The sequence below is a fragment of the Labrus mixtus genome, chromosome 15, assembly GCF_963584025.1.
Source record: "Labrus mixtus chromosome 15, fLabMix1.1, whole genome shotgun sequence".
Taxonomy (NCBI): domain Eukaryota; kingdom Metazoa; phylum Chordata; class Actinopteri; order Labriformes; family Labridae; genus Labrus; species Labrus mixtus.
The window spans coordinates 6,452,546-6,477,948 of NC_083626.1; the positions used below are offsets into that span (position 1 = coordinate 6,452,546).

The 25,403-nt window shown below is 41.0% G+C and overlaps 2 protein-coding genes across 4 annotated transcripts in view; both read left to right on the top strand.

Moving 5' to 3' along the window:
- Positions 1-1,064: 1,064 nt before the first annotated feature.
- slc66a1 (solute carrier family 66 member 1) overlaps positions 1,065-25,403 on the top strand; it is a 514,023-nt gene continuing 489,684 nt past the window's right edge. The window contains exons 1-9 of one of the 2 annotated variants that reach the window (XR_009676050.1): positions 1,065-1,153; positions 2,139-2,195; positions 2,781-2,974; positions 3,075-3,204; positions 4,233-4,320; positions 4,673-4,821; positions 4,920-5,012; positions 7,255-7,440; positions 8,812-8,960. Coding sequence is in view for 1 of the 2 variants with exons in the window: in XM_061058553.1 (XP_060914536.1) it covers positions 2,178-2,195; positions 2,781-2,974; positions 3,075-3,204; positions 4,233-4,320; positions 4,673-4,821; positions 4,920-5,012; positions 7,255-7,440; positions 8,812-8,898 (945 nt within the window). In the remaining variant the exon portion in view is untranslated. Of the gene's footprint in view, positions 1,154-2,138; positions 2,196-2,780; positions 2,975-3,074; positions 3,205-4,232; positions 4,321-4,672; positions 4,822-4,919; positions 5,013-7,254; positions 7,441-8,811; positions 9,758-25,403 lie in introns of those variants that run through there. The other variant, XM_061058553.1, reaches the window with a different exon arrangement.
- Positions 12,613-25,222, top strand: nr1h5 (nuclear receptor subfamily 1, group H, member 5). Of its 2 annotated transcripts, none has more exons than XM_061057536.1 (11): positions 12,613-12,757; positions 16,511-16,646; positions 21,704-22,102; positions 22,187-22,327; positions 22,432-22,556; positions 23,059-23,157; positions 23,242-23,338; positions 23,460-23,576; positions 24,059-24,148; positions 24,239-24,352; positions 24,636-25,222. In XM_061057536.1, exons 2-11 carry the CDS (start codon positions 16,550-16,552, stop codon positions 24,836-24,838), a joined length of 1,482 nt encoding a protein of 493 aa, XP_060913519.1. In that variant the 5' UTR covers positions 12,613-12,757; positions 16,511-16,549; the 3' UTR covers positions 24,839-25,222. The 2 variants fall into 2 exon arrangements, with proteins under 2 accessions (XP_060913519.1, XP_060913520.1); XM_061057537.1 differs by having other exon boundaries at positions 12,617-12,757; positions 16,507-16,646.

Consider the following 25,403-nt stretch of genomic DNA (forward strand, 5'->3'; position numbering starts at 1 on the left):
AGATGTTTGGGTGCGTCATCAATAAAAACCTGTTCTGGAAATATATCAAAAAAGAATGTGTAGTTGAGTTTTGAGTCTGCGGGACGGCAAGATGCTGCTTACCCAAAGTACAAAAACAACAACAAAAAAAATAGTCTCACACAGGCTCGACATGAAGATCATTTTTTCTTTTCATTCATCCAGGATTCAAGAAACATGTCTTCAAAAACTCTGAGCTCGCAATACAACAGAAGCTCCTGACAAGTCACTTATGGAATAACTGGTGGTCTTAATTTAAACTACAAAAGAAAACAAATCCATAAACTAGAGATTGACTTCTTCTCGACGCCTTCTACCTGGTCTGATACAGAAAGCATTAAAACCGTGCAGTAAGAAAGAGTCTGTTTGCATTCACCCTGACTACGTGTGTCAGTGTAAAGATTATCATGCCAGTTAAAAGGAGGAGGGAGAAAATGTGTTTTAAGAGAAAATCAGAGACACATTAACAGGGCAATAAAATAGAAGTCGGAAACATTGAGTATGAGGGATCTTTCCTGCTTTTAATAACCAAAAAACAGCCGGCTGTACAGAATTGCACAGATATGTTGGCACGATTATAGTTGCCAATGGAGTTTTACAATTTAGAAGGTGCTCATACCCTCTCTCTCTCTGGTTTAAAAATATAACTTGTTTTGAAAACATTTGGTATTGAAAAGCAAAGTAAGTCTCTCCAAGAAGGCCGCACGACAAGTTTCAACAGTAAGCAAAACACTGAGCTAGTAGTAGTAAACTAGACCCTCCACTTAGTTCACAAAATATAGTTTGGAAGAATGGGACATGCTGAATCAGTGCCAAGTCACTTTGTTGGCTATCCTTGAATTTGTCATCCATCGATGTATAAGAATTGTAATAGAAGGTCTAAAGAGCTTTTTTTCTCCTAAATATCTAAACGCTTATACGATGTCAGGAAGGAGTCGACGTTTTATTTCTGCCCCGTCAACTTGAAGCACATGACACAGAAGACACTTGCCTTGCAGTAAACTTGAGGAGCTGACGTCAGGTTGCTTAAATGCTGAGTCGTCAGGTCGACATACAGTCAGATGACAAACACTGCATCATCAGGTATCCTTCCTTTTTCTTTTCATTCATAGTCTGATTTAATCGTCTTTTCCGGGTAGGACGTTTTATCTTTCTTTGTCACAATGATTTGAATGATTTTTGACTGACTTGAGTCACAAACAACAAAGTAAAACTAATAACTATTGGAAAGTTAACAAGGGAAGTAGCACAAGTTGTAGTGGTGAAATGTAAAGTCTTTGTTTGGTGATGACTTCAATGATCCACCTGAACATCTTTACATTAAAATGAGCTGTTACTATATAATGAACTTTAAAAACAGCCTAACGATCACGGAGTGCGAACATTTACATACGAGCCCTTTCTAAAAGGATTTACTCTTGACCTGGATATTAGAAGTGCATTGATTTTCACGGCTGTACACTAATGCAAAGCTTGTTAAAGAATGTAGGAGGCCTCGCTAATGACTGAATTACCATGTGGAGCGAAATTGTCCAGTTTAGCAAGGCTTATAGATATGTGAGGAGACCATGTGAAATGTGTGAGGACTGGGACATCAGATGGGTAACACTTTGTTTCCTCCAGTTCCACATAAAAGTCACATTTACATGAAAGCATACCAATAGCTTGTCCCACAGTCTCAATAAATCTTCCACGAATTTCAGGGATTCCCTGCTCAGACCACCAATGCTGATCGGATCAAATCAAAATTCAGAGCCTAGGATCAATTTTAGCCGAGTGTTAAAATCGATATCAAAATAATCGGATGAAAGTTGTACCCGTGTTCCTAAACACCTGTGTAGCCTATGCTAAGAAATTATTTGTTGGAAAATTAAAAAACATGTAACATACAACGTCTATATTTGTTTCCATTAAATGACAAAATATAAATTTCCTAGTTTTTGAAAGCCTTGCTGAATTGTTTTGGAGCTCAGGCGCTGCAAATCACGTGATTATTCTGAAGCCCACTGTCGTGACGTCGTGACGCTGACTGAGGTTCTGACGCACTGACCAATCAGCGCACTGACACTGTAGACGCTTGTTTATCACTTGCTTCCGTGTTTTTTTTTTTGCCCACTCAGTCTCTCGGTGGTTTTTGTTCTGCTAAGGAGTCTCTCGTCATGTCAGCGGCTACACAGGTAAGAGAAGTTACTGCTTTCATTTTATTTTTTTTATCGTTTTCAACGAAAAAGCCTCAAACGAAACTTATCTGTTTTATATATTTGGTAGCTGTTGTTGTTGTTGTTGTTGTTGTTATTGTTGTCAGGTAGCTAAGAGGCTAACAGATCATTATGTTTTATTATTCGCTGGTTTCTGTTGATGGTTTGTTTGTATATTTTTCTTCTAGCTTTACCCAGCATACAAAGTAGCTACACATCTAATCAGTGTGTGAACAGCTCTATGTTGGACTTTTCTCATGTTGTTTTGAAGTCTTTAGCATCTTCCACTGATGTAAAATAATGTTTAATTGAAACATGCTGTTTGTCGGTATGTATGGTCCATATAATGCTTTCTTTCTGATGTTCAAATGGCTCATTTGACCATGTAATGAAGCTCCACATCTGTACCATATGGTCAAGGCAGATGTGTTATTCATTGTGGTCTCCTGGATGCACTTAAACTTTGTTAATAGGTTTAAATATGCCATGGAAATCAAACAACGTAGGGAAATGATGTCTTTTAGTAATATATCTGATGTTTACAAAGGTTGTTCTCCCTTACAGATAATGGGGGCCATTGCAGTCCCTACACAGAGTCATTTTGGATCGACCACTGATTCAAACTTTACTTCCTTGTGCCCTAATGGGTCTGAATGGGTTTGGGAAGGGCTCAGAGAATGTGCCCGGGATGGCAGAGATATGGCCAGCGTCTTCGCAGGCCTCGTGTCCATCCTCTGCTTCATGGTGTCTTCTCTTCCGTAAGTTTTGGTTTCAGTTTATAGCGACATTTTGGCTTCTCAAAAGAGGTGCTCTCTTCTCCAGGCACCAAATACATTTCTTCTTTTTTTCTGATTGCAGACAGTACATCAACTCTTGTAAAACAGGGAATATGGACAGTGCCATTTCTATTTGGTTCCTGGTGTTGTGGTTAGGAGGCGACTCCTGCAATCTGGTGGGCTCCTTCTTGGCAGACCAGCTTCCACTTCAGGTGACTTGCAGTGATGTGATTGACTCAGTGTGGCCCATGACAGAGTATGGCTGAACCCTTTGTTTTATTTTGAACTGGAAACATGAAAAAAAAAAATTAAGAATTGTTTGGTCTATAAAATGTTAAAGGAATGAGAAACACTAGGATTAAAAAAAAAAACTAACACAATTTTCTTTCATTTAAAGAATAAGGGATGTAGTTACACACAAACATCACGTAGGTACAGGGCAATACTAAAACAGCAGAGAGAAGGAGATATGCCCGCACACACACAGCTCAAATGCCACAAAGACACGAGAACACCTCTGGTCAAAAAGTTGTGATTAAATGAGACATGTGGCATTTGAGCAAGCGTGCAGGCAAATCTTCTCTTTCATTTCAAGAAGAACATGACAAAAAAGCAAAGTTATTAAAAAAAGTTTAGAGTCTGTTTCAAGCTTATGTTTATTTTTTATGTCTTGAAAAAGGACTTGGATTATTAATGCATCATTCATAATGTTGTTGATAATGTTTTGATGTGCATCATTTTCATATCAATGAAAACAATAGAAAAAGAACAGAAGCAGCACATCCAGGGTAACAGCAAATAGAGCTACAATTGAACTTGTTACAAAGCTTTTTTATTTCTAAGAGGCAACTAAGTGGATATACAGAATTAAAACATGAAGGGACAATAGAATAAAAGAACCAGTCAATCAAGTTGCCCCAAGAAATTGGTCTTTACTTTGTTACGTTCAATCATAATTCATCTATCCTCAACATTAAATTCCTTCAGATATAATATAATCCCCCTTTTTCAGAACCAATAATCATACAGGGGTACAGAGTAGTCCATTTTCTGCGATTGCAAGATTAACTTTTTTTGTAATTAAATTCCTAGAAAATCTGACATTTCTCAAACTTATTGGCAAAAGATAAGGAGCTTAGAATTTGAACTCAAATTCATAGAATTTACTTTATTTGTCGGGGGAAAAATCAAGTTTTGTATGAGTTTGTAAAATATGTCTGTTTCTCTCCCGGTCTTCCAGACGTACACGGCCATTTATTACGTCGGAGCAGACTTGGTGATGCTGGCCATGTACATTTACTACAAAATGAGGAACAAAACGAATGACAGTGAGTCTCTAAATTCCAAGCTCACGTTTTCTGCTGCGCACATTTTATTGCTTTGTTTGCACTCTGGTGTCACATCTGTTATCTCACACACATGTGTCCTTATCTGCAGCTGTTTAATGGTAGTTAAAGAGATCTTACATCCATGTTGATACCTTTAATGATCCAACTCAAGTCCAGACAGAGGAAGAGGGTAATCTCTGTTCCCTGTAACAACATTATCACATGCCTCATGGTGTTGTGGTGTTTGTTTCCTTTTTTGGTGACCTATGACACAGTAAGCCTCTCCTGAAGAAATGTGCTGAGATATCTCTCTTTACACTGAGGATGAAAACAGGTGTTGTGTCTTCTCCAGGCAGTACGATCACGTATGTTGTGGGTGTGGCATGCATCCTGGGCTTCACAACCAGCCTAGTCACCCTTCCCGGGTTGGGCTCCCAACAGGAACTTATTTCTTCGGGGTTCAGGAGTCGCACGTTGCTCTCAGCCATCGACAATATCAAGGTTAGTGACACTCATTTGTTTTACAAGTGCCCAGTGGGAAGGGATCTAGTGATGTCAGTCCTTTTTGGTGTAACGAGTCCACTTTTCTGTCTCCTCAGCCGTTTACTCCTAAAGAGATTATCGGATTCTCCATCGGCTCGGTGTCGTCGGTGCTCTACCTGTTTTCCAGACTACCACAGATGCACACTAACGTGAGTATGCCTCAAGTGACTCTCCTACTAATGTGTGGATTGTTTGGCTACATCCTGTAAGTGATAAATAACTACTGATACTTATACTCCTACATACTACAAACGGATCAAAGTGAAAAATCCATTCAATATAACAATCTTCAAGCTGATGCTGTAAGTACAAAAGCTCGCCGGTGTGTTATCTTTTTTAGCAAGCCTCAACGTTTTAATGTTGACAACACTCATATGAAAATGTTTTACATGTTAATGAATCTGTTTCCACACTCTGCGTGGTCATTGCTTCGGGTCACTCAGCTTTAGGAATCACAACAGACCGCCGTGTATAGTTAAACTGCGTGCAGGTTTGACTCTCAGTGACTGAACACACCTGAACTAAACTAAGACTTTAAAGGAGGCTCAGTCAATCCCGGCTGATCGCAGTCATGCTTTGTTTCCAGAGTTTAAGTTGCCTCCGTCTGGCCACAGATTGAACTTTCAGGACAAATAGACTAAACAAATCATTTGTCCCAGCTGCCATCGACTTTTTAAATCACTAACTGTTTTTTAACTTATTTATTTAAACCTTTTGTATTTATTGTCCATGGACTTTTACTTATCTCAGTGTCTGTTTAGAATGTATTTGAACATCATAACATTACTTAAACATTAGCTCATAGTGCAGACTTTGAAATTTTGATATTTTGAGTGAATCTTTTCGTAAGTAAATATTTTTTTCTCTCTCACCATTATCAAACCAGAGGCAAAGATCAGAGGCTTCCTCGGTTAGCTAAAGCTACCAAGCTAAAAACATCAAAATAACACAAAATATAATAAAAAAAAGTTGCATTTAAATAAAAAGGGAATTTCCTTTTTAATGCATGACCTGCTTGTTTGCAGCTCATGTTAAACCAATAAAATGAAATATCCCACTTTATGGGGAAGTGCAAAGAAAGTCGGAAAGTTTTTTGAACGTGTCATCAGTCAGAGGTCGGCCGTCCAGAAACTAGAGTGCAGGTTAAGATGTTGTATATAGCAATTCTTCTTTCAGTTACGTCTGCAGAACAACAGTGAACATCAGTGTTGGGTTCTGGTGGATTGAGGTTCAACAACAGTAAAGAAACAATACATAAAAATAACAAAACAAACACATCATTAATCATCATTCATTTCCTTCTATGGCACACGACTGTGAATGTGTGAACTTTGAGTACTTTGGATGAATCTTTGGATCGTCGGTCTTATAAAGTTGAACTTCATACTACTCGTGCTGCTGGAGCTTTTTGACCTCTTCTAGTTTCAGTAGTTAACCAAAAAAAGGAACTTCTTGAATCGCTTTACAAAACATGAAAGTTATTGAACTACCAGCAATTCAAGTTTGACATCTCAAGTCAGGTATCCTTCTCATGATAATGTGCAGAGCGTGCAACAAGTTAAATCTACAAACTATTGAAAAAACGTATAATTAAAGATAAATCAGAAGTGGTAAAAGAAGCAGATATATGAGCTGTAAAGGTGTGTTTGATGATGAACATGATATGCACAATCTGACAATGTATAGAATGTATTTCAACTAAACAATAGTGCAAATGAAGCCTGCGTGCACATGAACTCCAGAGCAAATTAACAGGTGTGTACAGATGAAATGTAAAGATGCACCTTTAGTGATGTCCAAACAAATAAAACACCTAAAAACACAAACAGCCATTTCATCCAAGTAGCAGTTGTTTTGGTGTTTGTGGATGCACACAGTGAATTATTTATATCAGATGACCAAACTGAAACATCTGCTCAAAGACACCAAACTTTACAAACACCACTTTCCCATTCCCTCTTAACTAACACTCATTGCTGGTGTGAAAGTGCATGTTTGTGATGTACTGCTACGTGTTATTATGAGGTATGTGTGCACCGTTGTCTTATTTATTCTGTGCTGTTTAGAACTGCGGTCTGTAACTGTGACCTGCAAAGAGACTGCAGATGAGAACAAGTTTAATTTATACATTTTTATTTTACCAGGAATATTCCCATTAGGATATAAAATGGCCTGATCAAGCTTTAAGCCAACTCTGCTACAATACATCGCATGGCAACATTTCGGTTTAATCTTGTCCATACAAATAAAATAAAACGACTAAGTATATAAAGGGGCATCAAATTTAAAGTGTGTGAAGATGTGAGTAAAATTCAAAAGCAGCATTGATGATGCCTCTGCACATGTCACTGAAAAAATGTATGTTACATCTTCTCTCATTTCTCCCCACAGTACAAAAGGAAGTCGACAGAAGGGGTGTCTTACTTCCTGTTCGCTCTGGTCATCCTGGGGAACACCTTGTACGGCCTGAGTGTCCTGCTAAAGAACCCTGATGACGGCCATGGAGAGAGGAGCTACCTGGTCCACCACCTGCCCTGGCTGGTCGGCAGCCTCGGCACCCTCTTCCTGGACATCATGGTATCCTTTTATAGAAAGAACAAAAGAAAAACCCTCAGCAGCTGTAGCCGCCAGGCCTCAGGGCTCTCCTTAATGCCACATACATGTTACATTTTTAGGAAGTGCTGAGCTTGCAGAGAGGACGGGTCTCATGACCTCTTTCGTGGAAACACAATCTGTAGTATTAACGATGCAAACGCCCACATGGTTAAGTGCTCTTCAGAGGCAGCACCATTTGTCTCACAATCGTTCGCTGCTTTGTTTTCAAAGAATGTAAAAGGCAGAGGCATGTTACCCGTTGAGTGGTGTTGGTTTATGTAGGGCCTGCTCTGAATAGATTACAGCACAACAAAGGATCATCGTAGCATCTTTTGAATATCAGAGAAGCAAGCATTTTTTTTTAACAAAATCGTTATAGTTCTATCGCAGCGTTTTCAACGACCCGAGTGATAAGACAGAGGTCAAATACTTTGAGACTTATAAGAATTAGATTTATTCACCGGATAATATCTAACAAAAAGATCCTAAACCAGGCCTGCTTTGAATAGCTTGAACCTCTACAGTGTTTCAGGATCCCATAGTTTCCCATTCTTGTTTTTCTCTTTGCCTGTATCGGCTGTATCCTCATCAGAGCAACCAATCACAACGCAGTTTTTTGGGGGGAATCTGTCGTGTGCTAGCAGACCAAAGTGATGAGTTTTTCTCACACGGTACAAAATAAAGTGAATAATTTCTCTGTGTAGGACTCAGTTACACTCAGTCGCCATGGTAACAGTATAAAGCTTTGACTGAACAGATGCCATAATCACTTTAGTTTTCTAAATATCATAATCAGAGATTTTCAGCTCAAGCATTATATTTTAGGCTTTGTTGAAATCGGCTCTAGCGTATGTAGAATACTTGTATACATTTTTACTGGAGTGTTTTTTTCTCCTTTTTGGCAGAGCCAGGTTAGCTGCATTCTGTCTTTATGTGTCGCTAAGCTAACATCTGCTGCCTGTAGCTTCAATTCATGGGCAGACATTGGAAAGTGGTTGTTAAAAAACTTCATGGTGGACTAATTAAATACTAAGATTCCAGCTGGTAATGCTAGAGCAGAATATGTGACGGTTGGTAGCGTGCTTAGGTGTTGGAAATTTAGTGTTACATTTTTAAAGATATATTAATAATTCAAATAATTTAACATATTTATGATATTCTCTTGAAAATGCACGTTCATGCATATACATACACCCAGGCATGCACATCTATACACAGATAAGTATATGCACCAACAGACATGAACACAAACACATCTTCAGTTCTTTATAGTTTCTGTTTCTCTCAGATGTTTTCACCCATGAACACTCTTTCCAGGAAGTCCTTTTTGATTTCCTTAACGCTGTGGTTCAGATCTCTGTCCAGTTCCTGATATACCGTAAACCAAAGCAGGTGGTTGACAGCGAAAGCGATGAAAGAACGCCTCTGATGACGAGCTGAACCAACCAACCATGAGTGCACTAAAGGGACACAAGCAGACACTCACTTCAAGTGAACCCTCAGAATCATAATTCAAACGAAATCAGGATGACCAAGTTGTACATTTAAGCTTAATTTTCTGATTTTATTTATTATGCTTGTTTAGTGTTAATAATGTGTTTTTAAACACAAATGTATGTGAATGTGTGTGAAAGATGAAGTTCTTCACTTGGGTTCAGCTGCAGTGATGTGCTCAAAGCAACCTTTAATGTTCTGTAATGTTTTAAAGGTGTGTAGAGTTTCAGGTGTCATACATGGACCACAACACAAGACGAAGTCCTCAAGATTTTAGGTCACGACCTCAATCTAAAGCCAAGCCTCAAACCTGCTGGTAGGGTTAACCAGACCACACAGAGTTTTTAATTCATTTTAAATCCTGTGTTTTTGAAGTTGCCAAATACTCTAACGGTTATGACACTAACAACTACGTGAAGCGCCGTCTGATCTCGTTTACACTCTTCACAACGATCTCATGTAACTTGAATCTGCTTCAGTGACGTGTCTGCAAAATGTTTGCTATTGTAAATTGTATTTAGTCCATTTTTAATATACTGGAATCAACAAGAATGTTTTAAGCATGTTTTCTTTTTTGGTGCACTTTAGTTATATTTTAAATTAAAGTCATTCACTTATTTTATTTTAATACAGACTCTCGACCAGTTTTATTTGCACTGGAGATAAAACACATTTTTCACTACAATGCTACATTTGAGGATACAGTCTCAGTTTTGCACAACAAACGTTTGTTTTGTACTTTGAGAAGTATGAAAAATGTTCAGTTGGTCAGTGTACTGTACAGATTAAATAAATATAAAACCCATTTTCTCTGTCAGAATCCTACAGAAGAGTGTCAGAGCAACAGAATAACGAATATGAAGCCAGAGGTTTTTTCTGTATTTGGAAAAAAAAATCACAGCATTGACTAAAAGGTTGTAACATGGAGAATAAATTTGAACTTTCAGTATTAAAGTCGAGCTTTTGATAGTCCTTTACAGATTGCAATTCTGCAACAGCGCCATAACAAAGTTCCCCCTTCCCTTAGCCGAGGTACTTAAACATTGCATCCACAATGATGTTATATTGGTGTCCCAGTGTGGGATTTCATGAAGCATTACGGTGTTACAGAAGCACAAGAGGCACAGTGTGTAGACAAACAGCAGTAGCGCCACATACACACTCAGACATGCACACACATTGGGGCGCATGGTGGCACAGTGGTTAGTGCACACGCCCCATGTATGGAGGCTATAGTCTTCCACGCGGGCATCCCAGGTTCTAATCCAGCCTGTGGCTCCTTTCCCGCATGTCATTCCCCAATCTCTCTCTCCCTGATTTCTGACTCTATCCACGGTCCTAACTCTCCATTAAAGGCCCAAAAAGCCCAAAAATAAATCTTAAAAAAAAGTTGTACCACCTCGCTGGCTCTGCCATCATACATCACCACCATCTCACCTGTTACACCTCTGTCACTACCTCTGACAGTCGATCACAGACTTCTCCTAATATCCTGCCTCTGTGCGTTAACAATGACTGACTGGGTAGTGCTTCAGTGGATAACAATTGATCAACGATCTGTACCAAACGACCTGCAGATTTATGAAGATTTATCACCATGGTGTTTAATAAATCCCTGTGCAGAGTCTCAGAGAGAAGAAAGCTGGGTTCAAGTATTGTGTGTAGGTGACACGGAGATGCGCTGTACAAATGAGAAGACAGTCTGATCCACTTTCACATAGAATTGGGTTGTAACGTGTTTACATTTCAGCACGAGTGGCTTCTTAATCGATCACTTTTTCTTTTCTCTGTTCACTCTCACCACGTACCTATTTGTGATGCAGCTATCTGATCGTGGTTGCCTATGACAACAATTGGTGAACTAATTTACTTAATGATACCCCACGGCCTGTTGTAGCCTGTAGCTGCAAACGTATCTACACAATCTGTTCAACAGCACTGTGTTAACTATTGTCCCTAAACCCATGCTCCCTGTTTGATAATTGATGTCACTCACACAACACTCAATGCAGGAGCAGCCAGTGCAAAAGATGCACACACATTTGATAATAATAATAATAATAATAATTTGTGTGTGTGTTTATGATTAATATTGCCGAAGCTCAAACAAGAAAAATAAAGACTGGGCAATTTAAATTTCTCCCTTTTTTATTTTTATTTTGCTGATCTGAAAAATGATCCGACACCTGACTTACATCCGTGATCCATCCTAAAACCCTAAAACAAGGCGTAGCAGGGGCTTAAATACCCTTCCTTAAACTGGCAATAAATAAGAGGCTAGTGTTAATGCCAGCGATGAGAAAAAACATATGACATTCCACCAATTCTCTCGTAATAACAAGAAACCAGGCAACAAAAAAAAAATTCCCCACATAGTTTAAATGAAAAAATATCTTTCTTTGAAATATTTCATGTAATTCCCAGAAATACTGTATTTCTGAAAGTTTTTTTTCCATCATGCCTGACCCTGACAGGCTTCCATACAATATGCTTACTAATGGTGTTTCATTCCCCCCCCCCCTTCTCATTTATATTTGTAAAAAAAATTATTATTTTTGTTACACTGACAAATACAAATTAATCTGGAAGCTCTTCCTCACTAACCATTTACTCTCTTTAACTCTCACTTCTTTTTAAGCCCAGCAGAGGTCAAGGCCTGATCTTGGCCTTGATGTTGACCTTTGACCCTCTGCCTTTGCTGACCCCAAAACCCCCCCAGTGGCTGTTTGACCTGCTCCCGGGAGGCCTTGACAGCCATGTTGTTTTTCTTCATTAGCAGATTCACACTGGCCTCTCAGTTGCACCCTCCTCCCCCACACCACCCCAACCAACCCACACACAAACACACACACACGCGCACACACACACCCACACACGCGCACACACACACACACACACACACACACACACACACACACACACACACACACACACACACACACACACACACACACACACACACTTAACGTCTGTATTAAACATAATGCAATCACATCACCCTCACTCAAACATGTAAGGGCCCACACACAGAGAAAGCAAGGCCAGCAAAAAAAGTATCAGGAGCTCAGTAAGTGTGTGTGTGTGTGTGTGTGTGTGTGTGTGTGTGTGTGTGTGTGTGTGTGTGTGTGTGTGTGTGTGTGTGTGTGTGTGTGTGTGTGTGTGTGTGTAGTTGTGAAACAGTGGCAGAGAGCTTGTAACGCAGGCTAGGGAGTTAGCAGGAAGAGCCAGTGATAGGGAACACCCATCCATCACGAGGGATGAACAAGAAGCTGTTTATAAACACTCCATACTGGGAATTTCTTAATGAGATGATTCCTATAAGCAGGGCTGGGAGGAAGGCTTTGTGACTAGTTAAATCCCACAATGCAGCCAAGAAGCCCGAAGCATGACATTTATATGTAATGCTTTAAATTGTACAATGTTGACTTAAATGATGACACACATTACCATCACATGTTAGTGTTTCCAGCTATGTTTTCATGTCTTCTCTTTAAAATGTCTGCAGCATTTTGTTGTTGCCACTCACATCCTTTGTCCTGCAAGATAACATTTACAGGGGAAAGAAGATCTTTGGTCAGGTTCAAACTCAAACACACATCAAGAGTGACTGTCTCTTTTCTCTCTGTTTACTCTGTGAGTGTGTGTGTGCGTGTGTGTGTGTGTCAGTGTGTGTGTGTGTGTGTGTGTGTGTTTGTGTATATTTGAAAAGTGTGGGATGAGGCTGGGCCCAAGCCAACATTGCAAAAAGTTGGACAGATAGACAAAGCGAGAGGACACCAGGACGCTCAGCGCAGCACCATCAACGGTGAGTCCACAACTTCTGCTTCTGACTAACATCTAAAACATAAAATGAAATTCTTCATAGACAATGTTGAACTGTGTGCTATGCATTTTGAAACAGCCAAATATGCAGGGTTTATACACGAATATGTGGTGCTGATTTTCCTTGCCAAGTGTTGTACATTATAACAAGAAATTGTCCAAAGCTTGGATTTTTTTTTTTTATGCAATTCACACCAGCTGATTTGGATTACAAGTATTATTTCAATACTTGTATTGTATACATTTTGTTCATGCAGCATTAGGTAGGGAATTTAATTGTTAACAGGGAATAACTACAGGCATACTGTACATTATCTATGTTTGAAAAAGACAAAACATGGGAAAAAATGAGAAAACAACAAAGTTTTAAAGTCAAATTATGCGATAAAATCTTCAGATCTTTGGAAGAGGTTAACACAAATACTCCTATAACTGTTACAAAATGTACAGTCATTCTCTTGATTTCTGAAACCAGCCAACCAAACTCACCCAAATATGCTCAAACACAAGCTATGGACTTTACTCAAGATTCCTGAGGCTACATTAATGTAAGTGTCAGTTTCCAGCAGGGATCTGTAAACAGTCCGGGCCGTTATCGAGCTGTAGCTACCAGCCAATAGCTCTCTGATAAAGAGGTGAGCTTGTCACATGGCTACGAAGCTCTAAACAGGATTTATGATGTGCTGAATTTATCTCCGGGCTTGTGCTGTGAGTGATTTAGGACTGATGAGTTTAAGGATTTGAGCATGCCATGACTTTGTTTTCTTCTATGAGAACCACAAAGGAAAATTTGTTTTCATCTCATCAAACCCTATTCCTATTCTTCTGCACACGTTTTCAGTAATCACGGTGCATCTAGTTTGTGTTGAGAAACTCTTGAACGGTTTGCTCTAATGTCCAAGTTAACAAATAACCACGCTTCATGTGAACGTTCTTTGACACTCCTCTCCCTTGGGGTGAGCCCTTAAAAGTCAGGCTTCTGTGTGTGTTTGTGTCCAACTGTGTGACACCTCCAGAAGATCCATGGTGACATTTGCACGCTCTTAGTCACTGTCCCTATCATTTAGTGTCACTCCTAGCAGTGCTGCCTGCACTCTACTCTACTTCCGCTCATCAGAGGTCAGAGACAGCTGGAGGAAGCCTGATGGCTTGTTTTGCCATGGTGACACACTGTTTAAAACAACAGACCACCTCTTCTATAAGCGAGGGATTTAAGCATTTCCAGAAAGTAACACAAATCTAGCATAAGCCTTTTTCCACACGTGCACTCCTGAAAATTTCTTGAAAATTACAAAAAGGCTGCCCCCTAAAATCCTCCTGACTTTCCTGTTCATGTACCTTACAGCTGCAGAACTTCACTGATGGACAGGAAGGGGGAGAGGGTCACAGGGTGCAGAACAAGACAATAAAAGCATGACGCTGAACTGACAGATGGAGTGACAGAGTTATGACAGTGATGACAGTTTTTGAGTTCTTTCAATGCTAGGTGTAATCGGATGTATTCACAGTATCAACAGACGAGTGGTAAACACTTACTGGCCAGCAGAAAAGGGCGTGAAGCAGATTGGTCATCAAGATCACACAAGCTGACCACTGAGGCCAGGATACAAACATCATCATCCCTACCTGCTCGCTCACTAAATGTTATTTGATCAAATGCAGTGGTCACACCCCATTTAATGGAGAATTTTACTAGGGGTCTAGCAGGAACCAGTCTCGGTATCCTACTGGCTTTGGTAAGCGCTAACATTATGTCAGGATTTGTGTTTTTTCCCATTCTTTGCTGAAATGTAAAATACATGCTAAACTAACCAATTTCCCATCCGCTTAGACTGCACTTACTTCTAATAAGCTAATGTTGGCATGCTAACATGCTACAACTACTAAACTTTGAATAGTTTAAAGCATAGATGGACTGTATAAAACATGGACACAGCCTCTGTGAAGTCACCTGTTGGTTACTAAAGCAGAGTTTTGAAGCCCAAAAAAAGTCAGTCCCCATCTCAACCTAACTTTAGGACAACAAAGCAACAGGCAAACAGGTGGAGTGGAGGTGGGCCTCTAGCCTCCTGGAAAATCTGGCAAAATTGAGTTCACATCATTTTATGAAGTTGGATTGATGTCAAATCATGATGGGCTGGCAACGTTTTTCGACGTCGAGCTGTCTTCATGTCCCAACGTAGGGCTGTTGTGAAGTCACCACGTAGGGCGGACATCATTTTAAGCCAATTGTATTTTTTCCCCTCATATTGAGGCAGCTTTGTATTATAATACTCGTCTGTTTTCAGAAGCTGGACTGTATGTCTCTCAAGATTTTTCTAAAGTTTTCTCTAGTTTGGTTTGAATTCTTAATTTACTATTGAAATGTGATTAAATACAAACTACTAAATAGTCTGACATTTGGCTTTTTGAATCTTGCGTCCAACCAGCAAAGTTCAACGTTTGGTTTGTTTCTGTATCACATCACTTACTGTAATTATTTTTGACACGTGGTTTTATTTATTTGTTCTGGTTCGTTTTTGTCCCTCCAGTACAGCTTATCTCTCAGCCCTGTTTTCATCGAGTACAGTGATCACATGTGTACCAATTTACCCTTTGGACATAATCTCCTAAAGGACGACACTGTGTAGCTGCAACCGGATTCCTGTGTTATTTGTCACTGAGATCGATCGTGATCACTCCACTGAAGGCTGCAGCTTCAGAGAGCATGACCGGCTCCTCTGTAGCTCTCTGAGTCAGTCCTGGTTCCCATAATGAACCAGTGAGGGGGGGGGGGGGGGGGGGGGGGGGGTGATATGTGGGCGGGAAGATGCCGTTAATCCTCAGTAAGCATGTTGCATGTCAAACTGTGCTACTTAGAGATTTAAGGGCCAGTGTGGAGGTCACTCCTCTGTCTCCTCCGGGTGCCTCGGGCCTCGGCTCCTTTCGCTCTGAGCCGGTTTGGTTTACTGTCTGTTGGGGAGGCGGAGGTCCCTCAGCCCCTTAAATCTAACGGCTGTCAAATATTAACCGCAGCACAAACAGAACAGCGGTAAACAAAAGGTAGAGTAAACACACTCCCAAGGCTTGGAGGACAAACGCGGACAGATACACACACACACACAGAACACGCACATGTACACACACATTAAGCTTAAATAATAGAGTTTGTTTCATGGTAATTTAAAGTAAAAAAAAAAGTGACATAAAGAGCTCAGAAAGTGTTCATTTAATCATGATTTAATGATAGAGATTTCTTTTTGACTCATTAGATCAAATAAAAACTATTATTTCCTTTACCCGGCCCAGCTGTTGCACTCTGGGACACATCCATTCAGGCAAAATCCAAACACACACACAACATGAGTGTCACTCAATCTGCACACGAGGGATGAAGTCTCCATCTTTCCCTCATTCAATCCATCCTCGCTCTCTTCAGTTCTGTAAAGTCCCATCCAGGTCCAGCTGTTTGGACCACAGTCCCATCCCTTTGCTTCCTGGGTGTCCCTGCTTTCCCTTTCGTCTAACCTCCCCCCCTGGGATTAGTTAAGACCTCCTCCAGCACTTCATCCACCACAGACCAAGAGCCTCAGCTGCTCTCTCCCCCTCTGCTTTTTTAAAAATAGGCTGGGACATCGGCCTGGACAGCTAAGAGACCTGGATGCATCCTGGGGATTGGGGAATGTCTCCCAGATCCTTCATATCTGTGTGAATCCTCAGAGGAAATCTCTTTGTCTGTGTGTGTGTGTGAAGTTAGATCCAGCACTAGAAGCTAAGGAGAGGATCTTCTGTCCAGATGAGAGAGTGGACTGAGTGGGAGATGAACTTTTCAGCAGGAGGGTTTCTCTCCTCCACGGATGGATACTGTTCCACAGAGCCACTCCAGTACTATGGTGAGTCCACAGTCACACTTCTGTCTCTGCTGCTCCTCCTCTCATCACGTTCCCCATCTGGACTTTTTTCTTCTTCTATTTTTTCGTTTGCCTCTAAAATTTTCTGTGTGACATTTTCATGCTAAAGATAATGAACAAACCACTGAAGTAGGACATGAGGGAGAACTTTTCCCACTCTGTCTTGTTGTTAGATTAATCCATTGAACTATGGGTTGCAGTGGAAGAATATTAACATAAATATGAATAACTTATGTAAATTGAACGTGTGATGACATTTCTTTTGGTAAGGCTTGATGCTGTTTAACATCCTACATCCTTGGTTTCACTGGCAGGTGGATATTTCTAAAGTCAAAGACAGGTGGGCACAAATGATGCAATGGAATTTAAAAAACTGTTTTGCCTTCATTGGATAGTACAGCTGAAGAGAGACAGTCAATGGGAGGAGAGAGTGAGGGATGACATGAAGCAAAGGGTCAAGGCCGGATTCTAACCCATGACCACTGCGGCGAGTACTTTAGCCTCTGTACATGGGGCGCGGGTCATAACCCCCTAGGTTTCATTTCCTTTTTCATAATTACATAGTTTTGGTTTAATTTTCACACTTTTTCCAGATTTCTCTTTCCTTTTCTTGCATATTCAATGAACAGTCATTTACTTTCTTTCTAAGGCTAATGGCTCCTAAACTTTCTCTGCCGAGCCCCCCTTTGGCAGACAAAAATATTTCCAAGGCCCCCCCCACAACCCTCATCATACACATTAAGACATTAAAATATTTCCTTTTACACTAGTCACACTGTCAGTCACGCCCTCTACTAACAAATTCCTATATTTTTATATATTTATTTCAAACTTTTTCTGCTAAAAGTACAGAATAGTTACTGTACTTAGAACTAACAAGTGGCTTTTACAGAGGAAGTGGATAAAAATGATAATGCCACATGAAACTTCCCCATTTTTAAGATGTATCAGCAGTCATAGCTCTTAACATAATTTTTAAAAACCTGATTGAAGATGGACAATTCCCTGAAATAAAAGATGAAAATGTATACTTCCAGTCCTACAATCTATCTCACTAGTTTGGGCTTGTTTTGGGCGACAGATTTTCTGTCTGAGGTTCAGCTGTAATACTGACACTCTTTGTTCATTTTCAATATCCAGCTTTGAGTCGTATTCTGTGTCGATTGATTCAACAGCAGAAATATATACCTCACACAGGTAGGATGTGACAAGAGGAAGGAGTGTGGCTGCTGCACAGGGGAAGCTGACGGTGAAAGATGAGTCGTTGCATTTTTGTGTAGATTCATTATTAGCCATTTGTTCACCTGGGGGTCCTCTCACAAAACTTGCCATGCTTTGCGTGTATCGCAAAACGATGTGCATTCGTTTTTATTTAGCCCTACAGGACCCCCCTGTTTGCCCCCCACCGTAGGGGCCTCCATTTTGGGAATCACTGTTTTGGGTACTATTTTCTTCAACAGGTCACAGTTCCTATGACAGTAAGCAACTTACCCCCATGTCTACATGGAAAGATGGCAGCAGTGTTGTAGCCTTCATTTTATAGAGTTAAAGGATGAACTCTTTGAAGACACACACAAATAGAAAGTCAAGTGAACCGGCCTATTTCATTACTGTGACCTCAGTCCAATCTGGATCCCTCAGTCTTTTCTTGTTTCTATATTCTATTAAAGACCATTTTATGAAAACTTCCAGACATCAAGTCAGCATGTTTTCAACATGTGTCTGCTAACTGGTTCATTTATTTAGTCCAGTGCTGACTCAGGGATTTTTTTGTAAATCTAAAAGAAGATTTTCCATTCCCACACTTCCCTTTATCTTAAAAGTTAATAGTTAAGGTCGTACACATCAAATTGCAACATTCTCAGTGCATTATAATCAGGGGTTGTGATGCTACAGATATACTTGGTCTGATGTGACAATTAGCCTACAGAGGCTAATGTTAGCTTACATGAACAGACTTTGGTAAATATTTCTCATGTCACTGTTTTAGGGCGGTAGTTTGTAAAAAAGAAAATCCATTTCACTAAAATATTGTAAGTAAACGTTTGCATATTTCACACGATATTTGTTTAAGAGACAAACAACTATAGCTTATCTTATTAAGTGACTCATTCATACGTTGTATAGTCATACAAGAGCGATGTTACTCCACTCTGTCTCCAACACAGCCTCATCCCATTCACTCACACAGCCGATGAATGAATGGCGCCAAACATTTATTTATGCGTTTGAGGACTCCATGTCATGAAACAAATAAATTCTTGAAGATTTTCAGCCGGCTCGCTGCTTTCACAGCACGGAGGGAGGCTGAGCGTGCTTTGGAGGATCTATTTATACAACTTATATCATCAACAAATTCCCCCTGTTGTCTCTCCTCCTGCCCCGAGGAGCAGGGGGGGGAGGTGAAGAGGGGAGCTATGGGGGGCAGTTTGCTGGTGTTGTTTGGCTCCCTGTCGTGCGTGGGATGGAAGGGAGGCTGAGAAGTGTTTAGACAGTGTTCACATGGTTTACAAACAGTGCGGATCACAGCTCTGTCACAAACTGAGAAAACAAGGACCCAAGGAAAAAAGCATCACTGCACAATCTGGTAAAGACAGGAAACATCTGGAGGGAGAACGAAAGAGATAATTAAAGGACAAAGTAAGAAGGGATTAATAGGTGTCCCTCAAGTTCACTGTCAGCAAAACTTCTTTAGTACTTTGAACTATTCAAAGAATCACCCTTTACCACTAAAACAGTAAAAGCCCCCCTTCTTACCCCGGATTGCTGTGGCTCAGTGGTAGAGTTGGTTGTGTCTCAACCAGAAAGTTGGAGGTTCGATCCCCAGCTCCTGCACCCTCATGTCCTTGGGCACTTAACCCAAAGGTTGAATCTGCTGCTTCCTCTGCGGCGTACACATGTGTATGAATGAGATTAGCTAATACTGATGGACTCTTTACTCAGCAGTCTCTACCATCAGTGTGTGAATGTGTAGGAGTGACCTGCGGTGTAAAAGTGCTTTGAGTAGTCAGAAGACTAGAAAAGAACTTTACAAGCTGAAGTCCATTTACATTTTGACCTATCAATGCAGAGCTTCTAATGCTAGTTCACCTTTTCACCCTATTGTAAGATCTTAATATTGCTGCCACCAACATGTAAATATATGACCATGAAGGTGTAGGCAAGAGACACAAGTTAGCTCAGCTTAGCTTAACACGAAGACTTCAAATTAACCTAGAACTAACTCTGTTCATTTTTCATTTCCAAATTGTGTTTTTACCAGGCATAGACCAAAACGCTTCTGGACACGACAATCAGAGCATCAAAACATGCAACCTAGCATCACGCTGCTATAGATAGTGCAAACATCCAGATTGTCCAGGTTTATTGTCCAACATAGCATGACATGTTGTCGTAGCAAAAGCACATTGCATGTCACATGAACTGCCATCCACTTTGTTTTGTAATGATTGAAATTAGGTTTTAAATCTTGAGCTTAAGAAGTGCTGGAGTGTGGATTATGTTTTTGCCTTTTGGGAGAGCAAATGGTTTCCCTTTTTCTAGCCTTAAATCTAAGCCAAGCTAGAAAAAAGCTAACCCCTTTAGCAACCCTACAGAGAAGCTACAAGGAAGATGGTTTCAAGCTTACAGGATCACTCCAGCCACAGTTTTAAAGAACACATTTTCTTCACATTATCAGATTTCTTTATAATTGTTAACCCTTAATATTCAGACATCATGTCCTAGCCTTTAACTTCCCATCTCCAGCACTTGCAGTTTTATCATTTAATAACAGATCCCACAGTTATTCTGGTCCAGCTGGGCTTTAGGAGTCTGCCAGTGGTCACACATGTTTTCTCAAAGGACACCGGACTTGCAAAACAACAAACTGCCGACCCGTCGTCAAAGACTTCTCATTGAACGGCCTGTAAAGAGTGAAGTATCCAGAAAAAGGGGATCAAAAACATCTGTGATGGCACTTGTAGTTCTCAGCTGCATCCGGTTTCAGCAGTCTGAGCAAGTTCACAAGATGTCACTCTCAGCTCTTTATTGTGTCCCACAAGAGCCGTATAGGCGGTGTAATCACACGACTCACGTAAGAACACTTCTCAGTGACGCACTTTGACTCCGTAACAGTATTGATTAACATGCTCATTCATGTTTGTATCCTGAAGTTGTTCTCTGTGAAAATCATTCTGCTGTTCAGGTGTGCGTGTGTGAAAAGTGGGAGTATCCTGGGATACATTTTGGATTTTTGTAGGGGTCTAATTTAAACTGCTACTACGGGTTAACTGCTGTTAAACTGCTCCTGGATACATGAATATCTAACTGTGCATATGTGTACAGGGAAAGAAAAACTATGTATGCCATGTGCCATATAAACATTATAACCACAAAAAGGATAAAAAGCAGCATACCTAGGATACTTCAGAACTCACTCACCTTAAGGATAAGTAAAGTCTAGGTCTCAATATTGATCCTTTCATGAAATTAGTTAAAGTTCTCTATCCACGTGTCAGATCTAAAAATAATCCTGCTTGCATCCCTGTCCAAAGTTTCCTACAGTGTGCTTTTTCAGGAAAAACGTAATCAGCTCACAACTCTCACAGAAAGGGAAGGCAGATTTCTGTATATGGCAGAATTCAACAATGGGGCAATTGAAAATGCTTTAAAGGCAAAGACGTGGCAAAGAAAAGAACAAGACAGTGAATAAAAACAAAAATTAATCGTTTGATAAAAACAGAGAATCCAATTAACATTAACACAGAAGTGCAAATCCACAATGACGTTGTTTTTGTCTGCAGGTCCAACCACATTTTAGTTAAGCTTACATCCCGTGCATGCGTGGGTTTTCTCCGGGTACTCCAGCGTCCTTCCTCAGTCCAAAGACACGCTCGTTAGGTTATTTGGTGACTCTACCTACCTGCCTCTCGCACGATGACATCCCCCTGCAACCACAAACGTGAAAAGCGGTTATAGATAATGGATGGAACCAACATCCCTGACCTACAAATCTCAAAATGCATTTGTCACTTGACTTTCATCTTTTTCCATTTCAGACATGCTGACAGACCCTCTGGGGTACCCCCTGCAGGACCCAGACCTCCAGCTGCTCCCTTACAGCCAACAACAGTACAACCCTGCCAGCCTGCCCTTCCCCCTCTATGGCTCTCCCCCCTCTTCCACCTCCTCTCCCTCCTCCTCCTCTTCCTCCTCGCAGCCATGCCATCCTCAGTACCACTACAGCCCTCACTGCATGGAGCCCCCCTGTGTCCCCAGTCCCGAGCCACACTGCGGGGGTCTGGTGCAGGGGCTCGGGGTCGGAGGTTTGCCTCTGGTGCGGCGGACTCGGGTGGGGTTAGGAGGGAAGGGCAGGGGTCAGGACGAGCTGTGTGTGGTGTGTGGCGATAAAGCTTCAGGGTATCACTACAATGCTCTCACCTGTGAGGGATGCAAAGGTATTTCTTCAATTTAATTTGTATAATCTTTCCCTTTAACCTTCCCTGCTCATTCTTTCCTCTTCTTCACCCTGGATGCTGTAGGTTTCTTCAGGCGTAGTGTGACTAAAAAGGCGGTGTATCACTGTAAGAGCGGTGGTGGATGTGAGATGGACATGTACATGAGGAGGAAGTGCCAGGACTGCCGGCTGAAGAAGTGCCAAGCTGTGGGGATGCTAGCTGAATGTAATTAACCTCTGACAACACAAAACCGCTCATTGTGTAATAAATAAAGGATTACATGTCACTTGGCTAGTGTGATCTGTAAACATAAATCCTTTGTTTGTCAGGCCTTCTGACGGAGGTGCAGTGCCAGTCTAAACGACTAAGAAAAGGAGGTAAAGGAAGAGGACAGGAGGAGGAGGAGAACACAGACAGCAGGAGGGTCAGCTCTACCAGCAGACTACCTGCACAGGTACTACAAAGAAGGACTGATTATGTGTTATTGATTAAAAGATCTGGATGGAGTGAAAGGCATTTTTTTTAGCAAGGTCATAGTGGTACTAACTAAGCATTAGATTAGCTTAGCATTAGCAGGACAGCTAGGAGTTGATCTATAAAAAGGGTCAAAGATGAATGTATGACACTGACTAAAATAAAGTTGAACACAGATGTAATTCCTTTTTTGAAAACAAAAAACATATGAATCAACAACAGTGGCGATTCTTGAGGGACAATGAAGAGAAAATGTCAGTCTACACCTGAAAGCTTTACAGTAAATGCACATAAAATAACTTGAAAACATATTGATGGATGGGAATGTATCACTCAGGCTAAATGTCTGAACATGTTTTGATTGGTGGTTGAATAATTTGTTGTGCAGCTTCTTTGATGAAAAGTTGGTTTCTATCTTGTATCTGTAACAGTGTGAAGTTATATAATGATCCTGATACTGGTTTGATCATGTGTTGCACCAGGCTCTGTCTGCCAGTTTAACCAGAGAGCAGAAGTACTTAGTGGACAGGATGGTGGAGGCCCACAGACAGTACAGAGCTCAGGACAGCAGCCACTGCAGGGTACGGCACAGTGTACTTTTATTAAGCTGATATATTTATGTTATATCTTCTGTTGCCCTCATGGTGTCTTGTCTGTGTGCTCAGTTGTTCGAGTGGCCGTGTGCAGAAGAAGGGGAGAGTTTGTCCGAGGTTTTATCTCCAAACATGCAAAGACTACTGCAGTTCGCCAGAACAGTGCCAGGTAAGATGGACACTCATAATCAAGGTAGAATCTAAAATCTGCAATCATCATGTGTTCACATGAAATCTAATTTATATACAGACATTGTTTATGATTAACTATAATGTTGTTCCACTCACAGGCTTTGACCTCCTGGATTTCTCAGATCAGAGCTCTCTGTTGTCCGTCTCCTCACTGGAGGTCATGTTTCTGCTCTCCGCTCAGCAGTTCTCCCACAACCCAACAAGCCCCAGTCCAGGTGAATACACAGCACAGACACTTTTAAGATTCATGCATGCATTGAAACCCGTATAAAGAAAGGTAAGTCTGATACTGGCACTCATCCCAGTCCCAGCATACAAAAACAACTATGGTCGGAAGTCCTTCTTTTATACATACGCCAAATGACATTACCCATCACATTAGAACTTTACCATCTACCTCATATTTCAAAAATACATACAAACGACACCTTCTCCACACTTACACCTGCACTCATTAATTGTTCATGTATTGTTCGCAGTATCTGTACTGTTGGTTTCTATTTGTCTGTTTTTGCCTCGCCCATGCTAATGTCCTGTAAATGTGTTTGTCTTGATGTGTCATGACTGTAGAACGTGCTGGAAACCAGTTTTTAAACTGAGTCAGGCCTGTTAAACTGTAACTTAATGTTACTTTTAAACTTTCCTGTATAATAAATGAAATGATAAATTGTCGTCCCCCCCCCCCCTAAATTATCAGCCCTGCAGCTTTTCAGTATGTCACCACACAACTGGCTGAGAAACGTAGAGTCAAAGGAAAACATCCACAGCAGGACGCCGGTCAACTCAGGTAAATTACACCTTCTCAGAAAACAGGTTTGGAAAGGCAACTTAAAGCAAGACATTTGAAATTAAACGGACAGTTTTCTGGTGTGAACAGGCAGCAGCGAGGATCTCTTCGGCCCTGTGCTCAGCTTCTTCCACAGCATGGCGACGCTGCGGGTGACGGAGGCTGAATACACGCTGCTCACAGCTACAGCTCTGCTCTGCTCAGGTCAGCAATCTGTGATTTTTATTTAGCTGATGTTTGGTCTGAATTAATCCAAACAGCTGTACAGGAAAACACATACAAACGCTCTATTCAACTGTAAATAACCAATATAACCTATCTGGAGCTTAAGCAGGATGTGACAGAGAAATAACACCTTTTACTGATTCACTCAGGTAGACTAAAGACTTCTCAACGACTGCTGATTTCCTGCTCTACAACAGGGGGATATCAACACGTTTTAATGTGTAAACCTGTCTCTCTCCCTCTGTGTGTCCCTGCCCTGCAGACCGTGCGTCCCTGCATGCGGCAAACTGTGTTGAGAAAATGCAAGAACTGATTCTAGACCTGCTGTCCAGAGTGTGTGGGGCCCAGGCTGGAGCTGCGCGAGGGGGACCACAGAGGTTTGGCCGCCTGCTGGGCAGACTGACGGAGCTACGAACCCTCCGTCACAACTACCTCCTCCTGATGAGACAGCAGCCCGGACTCTGAAGGAGAAGCAAACAGGATATGGTGGAAACCGGCACAATCATCTCTGGGGAGTTTCATGTGTAAATGTAAGGAGTTGAGGGGTCCTGTTTGAGCTGAGAACAAATATTTGGCCATTCAATTGTTTGTGCCTGTTATTGATCAAACTTTACTGCATCCTGGAGGGTCTGTTGATGACATACTGACACACAAATACAACAATGACTGCAGCTCATTCAGTCCTGCAGTCACTGTTGAGTTTTAGCTTCTGGTGGAACTTAAATGTTGTGATGGACTTTTGCGGTATTTTATAGCTCTTTTTATAAATGTTGTATAAAGCTGACATGAACGAGTACAGTGCTTTTGAACAAGCTGAGTAATGTTACATTAAATAAAATGCTAACTTTGGACGACATGGAGTTTGTCAGAGGAGAAGAGAATTTACCATCTGAAATCGGGACTAAATTACCTCACCTTCTATTTCTTCATGCTTCAAACCTTACCAGTGATTTAGCTCTTGGTCTGCATTCTTGCATGTGACGCATATCTTCCAAACACAGTCTGTTAGATAAAGTGGACATAGCTTTAA